Raw genomic sequence first — 13,341 nt, 5'->3', positions numbered from 1 at the left:
ATAAACCGAGTCCGTTCTACAGTTTCTCGTTAGGTTCAATGGGATTTTAATGTTCTTTCATTTTATGATAATAAATAACTGCCCCACTCTTTGAAGGCGTATGATGCCTAAATGTAACTAAAGCCCAGCAGTGAGGAGCTGAACTTTCCCCTCCTCTGCTGTCCCTGCAGACGGGCAGGGTCGCCTACAGAGCGGCGCTAGTAGCTGTTAATGAAGTGATGCTCTTTTTATTTGAGGCTCCCATTTCGGAGGGAAGATTTCACTCATTTCCAAGGGATAATGCGTCACTAGAAAACAAGGGGTAGGGGTAAAATGAAGAAATGGGATTCAGCCTTAGTCTGGGTGTTTAAAAGGAACACTCCTCCTGGAGCCAGGCTTGACCTTTCTAGGACAAACAAACAATCTCAAAGTACACAAACACATTCGGGTTCAATTACTGTTTAAATTGTGATGAATATATTAAGTTAAGTGACACTTTTTAATCCCACAAACAGGGAAATTCCACCTCTGCATTTAACCCATCCGTGAAGTGAAACACCACATACACACTAGTGAACACACACACTAGGGGGCAGTGAGCACACTTGCCCAGAGCAGTGGGCAGTCGTATCCACGGAGCCCAGGGAACAATTCAGGGTGAGGTGTCTTGTTCAAGGACACCTTGGTCATGGACTGTCGGCATTGGGGATCAAACCGGCGACCTTCCGGTCACAGGGCCAGTTCCCTAACCTCCAGCCCACGACTGCCCAAGACAGAGACATTCAGCACTGTTATCCGAAACTGTGTGGAGATGCACATAAGGCCTAATTACAGCTCTCCGTTCAGGGAGCACATACACACCTGCCGGCTTCAGGGTTTTGCCACCCACTGTGATCTCCACTGCAGTTGTGACGAGGATACCCACTGTGCCATTCTCCGTGATCAAAGGGTCATCCATGGCTTTCAGGTCAAAGGTCACAGAGAGAAAAGTTAAGGGAGAGAGTTACAACCAGTCAGTATATTATATACCTCAGCCACAGTATGTCTACAAACAATTCAGTGGCAATTTCTGAGGGTACATGATATCAGTGGCCCTTATACTATTTGCAAATAAATGGAAAATTGTAAATATTATTAACGTCAATCGTAGAATAATTTAACATCTGATTTTTAGTTTATAAATTCACACAAACTGTTAGCGCAGTGGCAGATATACAGCATTTTCCTTCATACTGTCCAGAAAAACAGTCCAGTCATGCATAACAACGACTGTATATGTGAAGCAATTGCTGTACCAAAGGCAGAATGCCACCCAAAGTACTTGGGAAGTACTCCCAATGTAGGACATGGCTCTAGAAAAGAGCGGCTGCTAAAAAATATACAGTGTTTACACAAAATTGCTGATTCAGCTGATGAGTATATAAAGTCAATCAATAACCCATATTTAGAGTTTAAGCCTTGCACTAGCTGAATATAATATATTATCAATATGAGTTTTTTTTTTTTTTACACTCATTTTTCTCCTCAATTTAGTCTCCAATTCTAGTTAGGACTCCCCCAATCACACGATGCTATCAACGCTAGGAGGGTGAAGGCAGCGCAGGCTTCCCCCGCGACCTGTGAAACCAGCCACCGCTTCTTTTCAACCTGCCGCTCACGCGACGTCACGGGACAGCCAAACGCGCTCGGAGGAAAGCACGAACCACCAGATCTGCTATGACAGCTAACAGACGCCTGAGCTGACTAGTATCGCATTGAGTGATGGGGGGAGACGGGGGGCCATCCTGCCCACCCGGAGAGAGCGAAGCCAAGTATGCTCTCTTGGACTCGCGGCTACGGACGGCTGCAGCATCACCAGGGATCGAACTCGCGATTTCCTGATGACAGAACCGACCACTTGGGATCCCCTTTCAATATGAGGTTCTGAGCATAGGATATTTATATCAGTATTGTCCTCAATAAGGTGTTAATCATTGGTCATCATATCGGCCCCCAGTAATTTCCATTTTTGGATTTCAGTAAACCTAGCATGGTGAGAAAGATTGATTTACTTAGAGGGAAACTTTATTTCCCCTAGAGGGAAATTTTCAAAAGTACTGCATAATTAAGTGTTTAAGATGTAAACAGAGTCGTTCAGAGCGGTTTGGTGTGAAATGCTCTGTTCTAGATAAACTCACAGTCAGAACTGTTCACAGTGGTGGTGATGGGAACCAGACATCCCCCTCTAAAAGTTCCTCACAGAACGTTCTTATATGAAAATGGTTCTGAATTCATTGCCTGATGATCTGAGATGCTGTTTTCCATTCATGGTGGAGGGAGACATGCAGGGCGCTGTGCGGCAAAATAGACCCCAAAGAAAATGTGTTTTTTCCGATTTATCCCTATTTAACATCATCAACCTTCCATATAAGCTCAGCAGACTTGTGTGGGTTCTCTGGTGGTTCTGGATGGTAAATAAAATGTCTATATCTGTGTTGTAGTCATGGCGACGCCTGGTTCCCATCACCACCACTGTAAAGACGTCTGAACCATTTCACTCCAAACCCTCTGTTCCCCTTTAACACCTTGAAATGTAACTGATACATGTGTAACTCACATGTGCGAGTTGGAGCCCTGAAAATATAACCCTTATTATCAAGACTGCGACGATAAAAGTTGGAATTCAGAGGCTCCAAATCTTCATCCCACGAATCCGCCGCTCTGAAAAAGACACAAAAAAGCATTTCTACACAAAGTCGCATTTACTAGTCGTTCAAATTACAACATGACCATAAAATATGCTAAGTTGATTATGAAGTGAGAACATTTTTTCGGTGTGTTCTTGACTTTGGGTGCAGCAAACATAGTTTTGTTTACTCTGTGTTTAGATAATGCAATAATTTCAACAACACATAATTTAGGAAACTGTTTTCACATTTTCTTCAAGAGTCTAAAGTGATTCAAACTGCGACGGCGATAAAATATGATTCATCGTGCAGCTCTAGATCAAACAACTTTGATACGAGTCCGATGTCCCTATTAAACACACATTCCTCCACACATTTTAAAACACTTACGTGTTTGGATACACTCTCGTCACACCTCCATCTGTGATCGCAAACAACGCCAGAAAGCCGTACCTGCAGAAAAGAACACGACGCATCTCAGTACATCTCAATAAAACCTATAATGCCCCCAGTGTTGATCAGTGTATTTATATGATCAGAGAAATCAGAGAAATCCTACACGGTGTGTATTTGTGTGATCGTGTATTTCTATCAGATTGATGTATTTTTGAGTGTGTTTCTCACGTGTTCAGGTCTTTGTTTTTCCAGACTCTTGTTGCCAGCTGCCAGATAATCCCAGAATCCAAAATGAGATTATGAATGAGGCCTTGGTCGCCTGTTTCAGAGAAGACATTCTACCAGTTAAACAGGCAGAGAATATTTTTTATTCACCAAGTACAGCAGTAAAAATGTCTCTTTCTATAAAGGACAACCAGCTTTTTCATACAGACTTAAAAAAATAATAGGGGGGAGAAAGGTAAGGCTGGGGAGAGGTAAGAGGGGATAGGTAAGGGTGGGGAGAGGTAAGGGTGGGGAGAGGTAAGGATGGGGAGAGGGTAAGGGTGGGGAGAGGTAATGGGGAGAGGTAAGGCTGGGGAGAGGTAAGGCTGGGGAGAGGTAAGGGGGAGAAAGGTAAGGCTGGGGAGAGGTAAGGGGGAGAGAGGTAAGGGTGGGGAGAGGTAAGGGTGGGGAGAGGTAAGGATGGGAAAGGTAAGGATGGGAGAGGTAAGGGGGAGAGAGGTAAGGGTGGGGAGAGGTAAGGGGGAGAGAGGTAAGGGTGGGGAGAGGTAAGGGTGGGGAGAGGTAAGGATGGGAAAGGTAAGGATGGGAGAGGTAAGGGGGAGAGAGGTAAGGGTGGGGAGAGGTAAGGGGGAGAGAGCTAAGGCTGGGGAGAGGTAAGGGGGAGAGGTAAGGGGGGAGAAAGGTAAGGGTGGGGAGAAGTAAGGGGGAGAGAGGTAAGGCTGGGGAGAGGTAAGGAGGAGAGAGGTAAGGGTGGGGAGAGGTAAGGGGGAGAGGTAATGGGGGAGAGGTAAGGGGGAGAGAGGTAAGGGGGAGAGAGGTAAGGGGGAGAGGTAAGGGGGAGAGAGGTAAAGGGGAGAGGTAATGGGGGAGAGGTAAGGGGGAGAGAGGTAAGGGGGAGAGGTAATGGGGGAGAGGTAAGGGGGAGAGAGGTAAGGGTGGGGAGAGGTAATGGGGAGAGAGGTAAGGGTGGGGAGAGGTAAAGGGGAGAGAGGTAATGGGGAGAGAGGTAATGGGGAGAGAGGTAAGGCTGGGGAAAGGTAAGGGGGAGAGGTAATGGGGGAGAGGTAAGGGGGAGAGAGGTAAGGCTGGGGAGAGGTAAGGGGGAGAGGTAAGGGGGGAGAAAGGTAAGGGTGGGGAGAAGTAAGGGGGAGAGAGGTAAGGGTGGGGAGAGGTAAGGGGGAGAGAGGTAAGGGTGGGGAGAGGTAAAGGGGAGAGGTAATGGGGGAGAGGTAAGGGGGAGAGGTAAGGGGGAGAGAGGTAAGGGGGAGAGGTAAGGGGGAGAGAGGTAAGGGGGAGAGGTAATGGGGGAGAGGTAAGGGGGAGAGAGGTAAGGGTGGGGAGAGGTAATGGGGAGAGAGGGAAGGGTGGGGAGAGGTAAAGGGGAGAGAGGTAATGGGGAGAGAGGTAAGGCTGGGGAAAGGTAAAGGGGAGAGGTAAGGGGGAGAGAGGTAAGGGTGGGGAGAGGTAAAGGGGAGAGGTAAAGGGGAGAGAGGTAAGGGGGAGAGGTAAGGGGGAGAGAGGTAAGGCTGGGGAGAGGTAAGGGGGAGAGGTAAGGGGGGAGAAAGGTAAGGGTGGGGAGAAGTAAGGGGGAGAGAGGTAAGGGTGGGGAGAGGTAAGGGGGAGAGAGGTAAGGGTGGGGAGAGGTAAAGGGGAGAGGTAATGGGGGAGAGGTAAGGGGGAGAGGTAAGGGGGAGAGAGGTAAGGGGGAGAGGTAAGGGGGAGAGAGGTAAGGGGGAGAGGTAATGGGGGAGAGGTAAGGGGGAGAGAGGTAAGGGTGGGGAGAGGTAATGGGGAGAGAGGGAAGGGTGGGGAGAGGTAAAGGGGAGAGAGGTAATGGGGAGAGAGGTAAGGCTGGGGAAAGGTAAAGGGGAGAGGTAAGGGGGAGAGAGGTAAGGGTGGGGAGAGGTAAAGGGGAGAGGTAAAGGGGAGAGAGGTAAGGGGGAGAGGTAAGGGGGAGAGAGGTAATGGGGAGAGAGGTAAGGGGAGAGAGGTAAGGGGAAAGAGGTAAGGGGAGAGAGGTAAGGGGAGAGAGGTAAGGGGAGAGAGGTAAGGGGGGAGAGAGGTAAGGGGGAGAGAGGTAAGGGGAGAGAGGTAGGGGGAGAGAGGTAAGGGGGAGAGAGGTAAGGGGGAGAGAGGTAAGGGGAGAGAGGTAAGGGTGGGGAGAGGTAAGGGGGAGAGAGGTAAAGGTGGGGAGAGGTAAGTGGAGAGAGGTAAGGGGGAGAGAGGTAAGGGTGGGGAGAGGTAAGGGGGAGAGAGGTAAAGGTGGGGAGAGGTAAGTGGAGAGAGGTAAGGGGGAGAGAGGTAAGGGTGGGGAGAGGTAAGGGGGAGAGAGGTAAGGGGGAGAGAGGTAAGGGTGGGGAGAGGTAAGGGGGAGAGAGGTAAGGGGGAGAGAGGTAAGTGGAGAGAGGTAAGGGGGAGAGAGGTAAGGGGGAGAGAGGTAAGGGGGAGAGAGGTAAGTGGAGAGAGGTAAGGGGGAGAGAGGTAAGGGGGAGAGAGGTAAGGGTGGTGAAAATGCAGCTCGACTTTACTGATGGAGTCGACGCAGAACATTGTCACCCTTACTCTGCTGTAATGTCTTGTATTTCTGGCAAGAACAACAAGGAAATTGTTGTCGGCAAATTAAAGGCTTTAAGCGACCTTGAAACAGAGCACCTGGCATCGGAGCGCTCCTTCCATTCCAGAACACATTAATCGGAACATTCTTCCTTCTGACCTTCATCTCTGACATTTCAGATCATGTGATCTACTATTACTGTCTCAGCTTTATCCTTTTAGTGATGTCACATCATGCATATTCTTCTAATAATTTATTTTAGCTGGAGATGTCTGAACTCCTGTCTGTCTAAAAGCCTCTGATGAGCAGATCAAATCCACTCAAGAGTCGGCTGAACACAAACTTCAATGGAAGGAGCAAGAGTGGGTTTCTGTGGACGAACATCTGCAGACAAGCCTAAGGTCACTATTCACAAAGCCAATCTTCGGGTGGAGAGGAGTAAAACATGCCACCCCTGGACTCTGGCCCAGTGGAGACATCTCTGGAGTGCTGTATCACACTTCCACTATCTGGCAGTCTGGCAGAGGAATCTGGGTTTGGCAGATGCCATGAGAACCCCTCCTGGAATGTGTTTCACGGTTTGGACCCCTTAGTTCCCATGTGTCAAACACAAGGCCTGGGGGCCAAGTCAGGCCTGTGACACAGTCCTATTTGGCCGGTGATGATTTTAATTTTCTATTCTTATTAGCCTGTTTCACCCTGAGATGCACTACATTCCCCAGCATGCACTGCAACATCCTCCAACTATGGGTCAACAGTTACTCAAAAACACGCCTGGTGTCTAGTCCAAGCAAACGGGCAAATACCAGTAATTACAAATATTTTTGAATAAGTTAATGTCTATTTTGCTGTTGCAGTTTTGGCATATTTTTAAAGAACACTGGCCGTTCAGGTCACAGCAAAAGGTTAAGTACAAAGTAAATAAAAACACAGCTGAGATTTTGTAATACGGCCCTTTCAGTGGTTGAGTTTGACACCCCTGCCTCAGTTCCAGTGAAGGTTGATGTTAAAGCAACAGCACAAAGACACTTTACACAATTATACGCTTGCAGCTTTGTGTCCACAGTTTGTGGAAGAGCCTTTCCTGTTCCAGCATAACTGAGCCCCTATGCACGATGGAGTGACCAGTTTGGTGTGAAGGAACTGCGGAGCCCTGACCTCAACCCCACTGAACACCTTTGGGATGAGCTGGAACACTGATTGTGACCCAGACCCTTTTGTCCCACATCAATGGATTTGATTGAGCATTAGTGAGGTCAGGTCAGGTACATATTTGAGAGAGAGAACAGAGAGAGAGAGAGAGAGAGGGAGAGAGAGAGAGAAAAGAGAGAGAGAGAGAACAGAGAGAGAGAGAGCGCGAGAGAGAGCAAGAGAGAGAGAGAGAGACATAGAGAGAGACAGAGAGAGAGAGAGAGAGAGCGCGAGAGAGAGCAAGAGAGAGAGAAGAGACATAGAGAGAGAGAGAGAGAGATAGAGAGAGAGAGAGTACATACAGTCTTCAGACTCAGGTGTGATTTCCACCATCAGGGAGAGGAAGTTTTCCAGAAACTGGGTGTTATTCTCAGCCAAGTGCAGACGCTTACAGTATTCTCTACAGAGAGACACAATTAAACACAGGGCTGCAGCAAACATACTGCAAAAAAAAGGGCTGCAAAAATATTCTAGACAATAACTTCAATAAATATGACAATTAAAATATTCACAAACTGGAAAGTTATTTAAACAGACATCACGTTTACTACTTTTATGAACCTAACCTAACCCTAACCCTACCTTTTTGGGGGAATAAACAAGCTGCAAGAAAAACTAATGCTGCACTTTTGCAATAGTGCAAAACAACAACAACAACAATAATAATTATTATTATTATTACAATATTTGTGATAATAATTCATATTAGTCTGTTATAACAATAATTATAAAACAACAAAAACATTTTCCTTGCATTCAGTTATTAAAATGAAATGTCTTGAGCTTTTCTTATTCTTATGAATCATTCAAACACAAACACAGTTACACTGTATCTTAAAGCTTTTGGAGGTGCAGATTCTGTACCTTGGGGCTAAGAACACGTGTCCAGTGGACTCGAATGAGGTGGGGAGAAGAGACTGTAGATCTGCAAACACCCAAATACACAGAGAGTTATTCATTCAGCCTAATGAGAAACTGTAGAACGGACTCTGTTTATATCACAATACCTACATTTAGAGCCGGTTATTCATTCAGCCTAATGAGAAACTGTAGAACGGACTCTGTTTATATCACAATACCTACATTTAGAGTCGGTTATTCATTCAGTCTAATGAGAAACTGTAGAACAGACTCGGTTTATATCACAATACCTACATTTAGAGCCGGTTATTCATTCAGCCTAATGAGAAACTGTAGAACGGCCTCGGTTTATATCACAATACCTACATTTAGAGCCGGTTATTCATTCAGCCTAATGAGAAACTGTAGAACGGACTCGGTTTATATCACAATACCTACATTTAGAGTCGGTTATTCATTCAGCCTAATGAGAAACTGTAGAACGGACTCGGTTTATATCACAATACCTACATTTAGAGTCGGTTATTCATTCAGCCTAATGAGAAACTGTAGAACGGACTCGGTTTATATCACAACACCTACATTTAGAGTCGGTTATTCATTCAGCCTAATGAGAAACTGTAGAACGGACTCGGTTTATATCACAATACCTACATTTAGAGCCGGTTATTCATTCAGTCTAATGAGAAACTGTAGAACAGACTCGGTTTATATCACAATACCTACATTTAGAGCCGGTTATTCATTCAGCCTAATGAGAAACTGTAGAACAGACTCGGTTTATATCACAATACCTACATTTAGAGTCGGTTATTCATTCAGTCTAATGAGAAACTGTAGAACAGACTCGGTTTATATCACAATACCTACATTTAGAGCCGGTTATTCATTCAGCCTAATGAGAAACTGTAGAACAGACTCGGTTTATATCACAATACCTACATTTAGAGTCGGTTATTCATTCAGTCTAATGAGAAACTGTAGAACAGACTCGGTTTATATCACAATACCTACATTTAGAGCCGGTTATTCATTCAGTCTAATGAGAAACTGTAGAACGGACTCGGTTTATATCACAATACCTACATTTAGAGCCGGTTATTCATTCAGTCTAATGAGAAACTGTAGAACGGACTCGGTTTATATCACAATACCTACATTTAGAGTCGGTTATTCATTCAGCCTAATGAGAAACTGTAGAACAGACTCGGTTTATATCACAATACCTACATTTAGAGCCGGTTATTCATTCAGTCTAATGAGAAACTGTAGAACAGACTCGGTTTATATCACAATACCTACATTTAGAGCCGGTTATTCATTCAGTCTAATGAGAAACTGTAGAACAGACTCGGTTTATATCACAATACCTACATTTAGAGCCGGTTATTCATTCAGTCTAATGAGAAACTGTAGAACGGACTCGGTTTATATCACAATACCTACATTTAGAGTCGGTTACTCATTCAGCCTAATGAGAAACTGTAGAACGGACTCGGTTTATATCACAATACCTACATTTAGAGTCGGTTATTCATTCAGTCTAATGAGAAACTGTAGAACGGACTCGGTTTATATCACAATACCTACATTTAGAGCTGGTTATTCATTCAGCCTAATGAGAAACTGTAGAACGGACTCGGTTTATATCACAATACCTACATTTAGAGTCGGTTATTCATTCAGTCTAATGAGAAACTGTAGAACAGACTCGGTTTATATCACAATACCTACATTTAGAGTCGGTTATTCATTCAGTCTAATGAGAAACTGTAGAACGGACTCGGTTTATATCACAATACCTACATTTAGAGCTGGTTATTCATTCAGCCTAATGAGAAACTGTAGAACGGACTCGGTTTATATCACAATACCTACATTTAGAGTCGGTTATTCATTCAGTCTAATGAGAAACTGTAGAACAGACTCGGTTTATATCACAGTACCTACATTTAGAGTCGGTTATTCATTCAGTCTAATGAGAAACTGTAGAACGGACTCGGTTTATATCACAATACCTACATTTAGAGCCTGTGTCTGTGACAAACTCCTATATACACACATTGTGTGGCTGATCACTGTAACCAAGCAGCTCGACTTTACTGATGGAGTCGACGCAGAACATTGTCACCCTTACTCTGCTGTAATGTCTTGTATTTCTGGCAAGAACAACAAGGAAATTGTTGTCGGGAAATTAAAGGATTTAAGCGACCTTGAAACAGAGCACCTGGCATCGGAGCGCTCCTTCCATTCCAGAACACATTAATCGGAACATTCTTCCTTCTGACCTTCATCTCTGACATTTCAGATCATGTGATCTACTATTACTGTCTCAGCTTTATCTATTTAGTGATGTCACTCCATTCACACTCTTAGATAATTCAGTTTTACGGTTTTATATTTTGCGAGGCTTTGTCGTGACTTTTAAAGATCAGCTGAGTAAAGAAATATAGGCCCCATTCAAAAATCTGGAATCAGTTTTTTTTAGGAATATAAAACTAATCTGTTTGCACATTTGGTTTGGTTGAGAAAGTTGTAGAACATTAAGAATTAAGTTATAATAAAAGTTATAGTCAGAATGCTGAGAAAAGCAATTCTAAAGCAATGTGGAATAAAATAGCTTTTCTCTAGTTTACTACATTTAAAAACTTTACTGCATGAGTTTTAACAAAGGAAATCACAAAAATCATTCACAGAGTCAGTAACTCCAAACTTTTGCATGGTACCGTACACCAATCAGGTATAACATTCTGACCACCTCCTTGTTTCTACATTCACTGTCCACTTTATCAGCTCCACTTACTGTATAACTGCACTCTGTAGTTCTACAGTTACAGACTGTAGTCCATCTGTTTCTCTGATACTCTGTTACCCTGTTCTTCAGTGGTCAGGACCCCCATGGGCACTGCTGTCTGATCCACTCGCAGCAGCGCAACACACACTAACACACCACCACGTCTGTGTCACTGCAGTGCTGAGAATGACCCACCACCCAAATAGCACCTGCTCTGTGAGGGTCCATGGGGTTCCTGACCACTGAAGACCAGGGTAACAGAGTATCAGAGGATCAGATGGACTACAGTCTGTAACTGTAGAACTACAGAGTGCAGCTGTACAGTAAGTGGAGCTGATAAAGTGGACAGTGAATGTAGAAACAAGGAGGTGGTCAGAATGTCCTACCTGACCTGTGTATGTATTTATAAGAGCAGAGTTGGTTAGGAGCGCTCTCTGCAGGCACCTCACAGCTTCCCAAATCTAACACCTTCTAGAAGTCTTGACTTCTTTGCCAAGTCATCTTGGAAAAGTCTCCATTTCAGCGGCGAGTCCAAGTGAACTGAAGTCACAGTCTTGGGTTTCAGGTCCTTAAGTCTCCATACAAAACAGGTTCTGTGGCAAATGTATTTCTTTTTAAAACAGCAGAATGCGCTGCAGATTGCCAACTCAAGTGTCGGGTTGCCACTTAAAAGCTTCAGTCTGTCGCAGGCCAGGTCAGGTTCACATATCTGGGCCAGTTTTCCAATCCTTCCTGGTGTTGTGATCATTCGAACAATTTAGCCCAGAGCATTCCGAACGTAACCCAACAGGCTAAGATAATCTCCAACAAATATCACCAATCCACCATCGACAGCCTCCCTTACACTGTTCCAGAAAAAGTACCAAGGAGCCAACTGAACCAACATGAGCCGCCTGGAGACTTTCCACAACCAGTCATCCACTGCCTGACCTTCAGCGGCAGCCACTGCTAAAACGTCTCTCACATGTACGACACCTGTCAGCAGTTTGGAGACACTGAGTGTATAGTTTAAAAATACTAATGAGCATATTTTTTCTGTTGCTTTGGCTTTGAGGGAAATTATATTCATGACATTAAAAAAAGTTTTGTAGCTATAACATTTTATGTTATGTTTGTCAGTAACAGTGAAAAAAGTGGACTTTTCCATGACTTTTCTATGACATAGAATTAAATTTCCACGCCAAACATTTATCAGAGTGCTTGGGGGTATATCACATTTATCAGTATACATTGATACTGACATAATATTTCTATTTCATTTTGTGCACTTTGCTTATGGCATGCAGTCTTGGGAATTTACAAGTTGAATCACTTGCTTAATTACCATAAAAATAAGGAAGCATTTATTAACTTTATTAATGTTAAACTTTAATAATCACCTGTTATAGTGATAGCGTGACGTCTGAAAATACAACAACACTCAAATTTACGAGTAAACACCCAGCACTAATGTAACACATATACAGATGTTCAGAGCAGGAAAAAAACTACATGATCTAAATACTAATTTAATATTCAAATATTATGTAGCTAGTCAAATTGGAGTTAAATGGGATCACTGTGTGAATCTGAAATTTGACCCATGTACGGATTTCTGCACCAAGTTTAACTTTCCGACTTCAGAGAATGAATCTGTTACTTTGCTCAGTACATCGTTTCATCATTTCAGAGCTATATACTTAGTTTTCACTCCTCAGTCATCCCATATCCCATTCGCATGTTGGTCATTCTCACGCCTTGTCATAACACCCAACAGCCGGGCTGTGCACACTCGTCGTGACTAGGTGGACGTCGTTCTCCGTTTCACTACATTTAGCTCAAAATGAAATGAGTTAGCAACAAAGACGTGTATTTAGCCAGCAAACTGAGTTATCCAACTATCTGAGCTCAATCTGGGAGGGATCAGTGACAGCACCTCGGCGGTTAGTGTGTCATTTCTTAATGTAGCTGCATGTGATGTTTGTTTAGCCCATGAACCTTCACGCAAACCTTAACCTGAACACGTGATAGAAGTTTCATACAAGCGCCTGTAGAGATGAACCCGCTCAACAAATCTCGACTCACATTCATTCACTTTGAATGAAGGTCTGGCTGTGATGAGCGCCAACTTATTCGATTGCGTCATTTCTGGGATGCCCACCCTCACACTACTTTTTACTATTTACTATATACTATATGCAGGACTGGAAAACTACATTTTCTATATTTCATGACTTTTCCAGGCCTGGAAAACTACATTTTCTATATTTCATGACTTTTCCAGGCCTGGAAAACTACATTTTCTATATTTCATTACTTTTCCAGGCCTGGAAAACAAAATTTTCTATATTTCATGACTTTTCCAGATTTTCAAGGCCGTACAAACCCTGTATATTAATGTGTGATGCTGATTTCCTACAAAATAAACCTGGCTAGTCTTAAATAATGTTATTGAAGCAGCATAGAAAGCAAAATAAGTAAAAATAAATATACAGATACTGACATCTTAAAATATAAAGTGAAATGTAATCAGATAATTCAGTGTAAGGACTCACATTGCAGCTGGAGCATGACGTCACTGAGGTCAGCCTGGATGTAATACTCGCTGTGCTGTGGCAGTACCAGGCCCAGACTGTAGGGGGCAGCACAGGATCAGAGAAAAGATAGAGAGAATCGAAGGAAAATGTGAGAAGACG

General features: G+C 43.9%; 1 protein-coding gene across 1 annotated transcript in view; it reads right to left on the bottom strand.

The window, feature by feature from the left end:
- The window catches only part of cacna2d2b (calcium channel, voltage-dependent, alpha 2/delta subunit 2b), a 95,659-nt gene that overhangs the window by 11,315 nt on the left and 71,003 nt on the right, over positions 1–13,341 (bottom strand). Inside the window, exons 22-28 of the mRNA XM_017724807.2 lie at positions 13,201–13,277; positions 7,876–7,936; positions 7,314–7,411; positions 3,270–3,360; positions 3,036–3,098; positions 2,576–2,679; positions 841–939 (exon numbers count right to left, since the gene is read on the bottom strand). Coding sequence (XP_017580296.1) covers positions 841–939; positions 2,576–2,679; positions 3,036–3,098; positions 3,270–3,360; positions 7,314–7,411; positions 7,876–7,936; positions 13,201–13,277 — 593 coding nt within the window. The remainder of the gene's footprint in view (positions 1–840; positions 940–2,575; positions 2,680–3,035; positions 3,099–3,269; positions 3,361–7,313; positions 7,412–7,875; positions 7,937–13,200; positions 13,278–13,341) is intronic.

Source organism: Pygocentrus nattereri, chromosome 21 (assembly GCF_015220715.1).
Source record: "Pygocentrus nattereri isolate fPygNat1 chromosome 21, fPygNat1.pri, whole genome shotgun sequence".
Classification (NCBI taxonomy): domain Eukaryota; kingdom Metazoa; phylum Chordata; class Actinopteri; order Characiformes; family Serrasalmidae; genus Pygocentrus; species Pygocentrus nattereri.
Note: the sequence above shows the minus strand (reverse complement) of the source record. Positions and strands in the feature narration are given on the sequence as shown.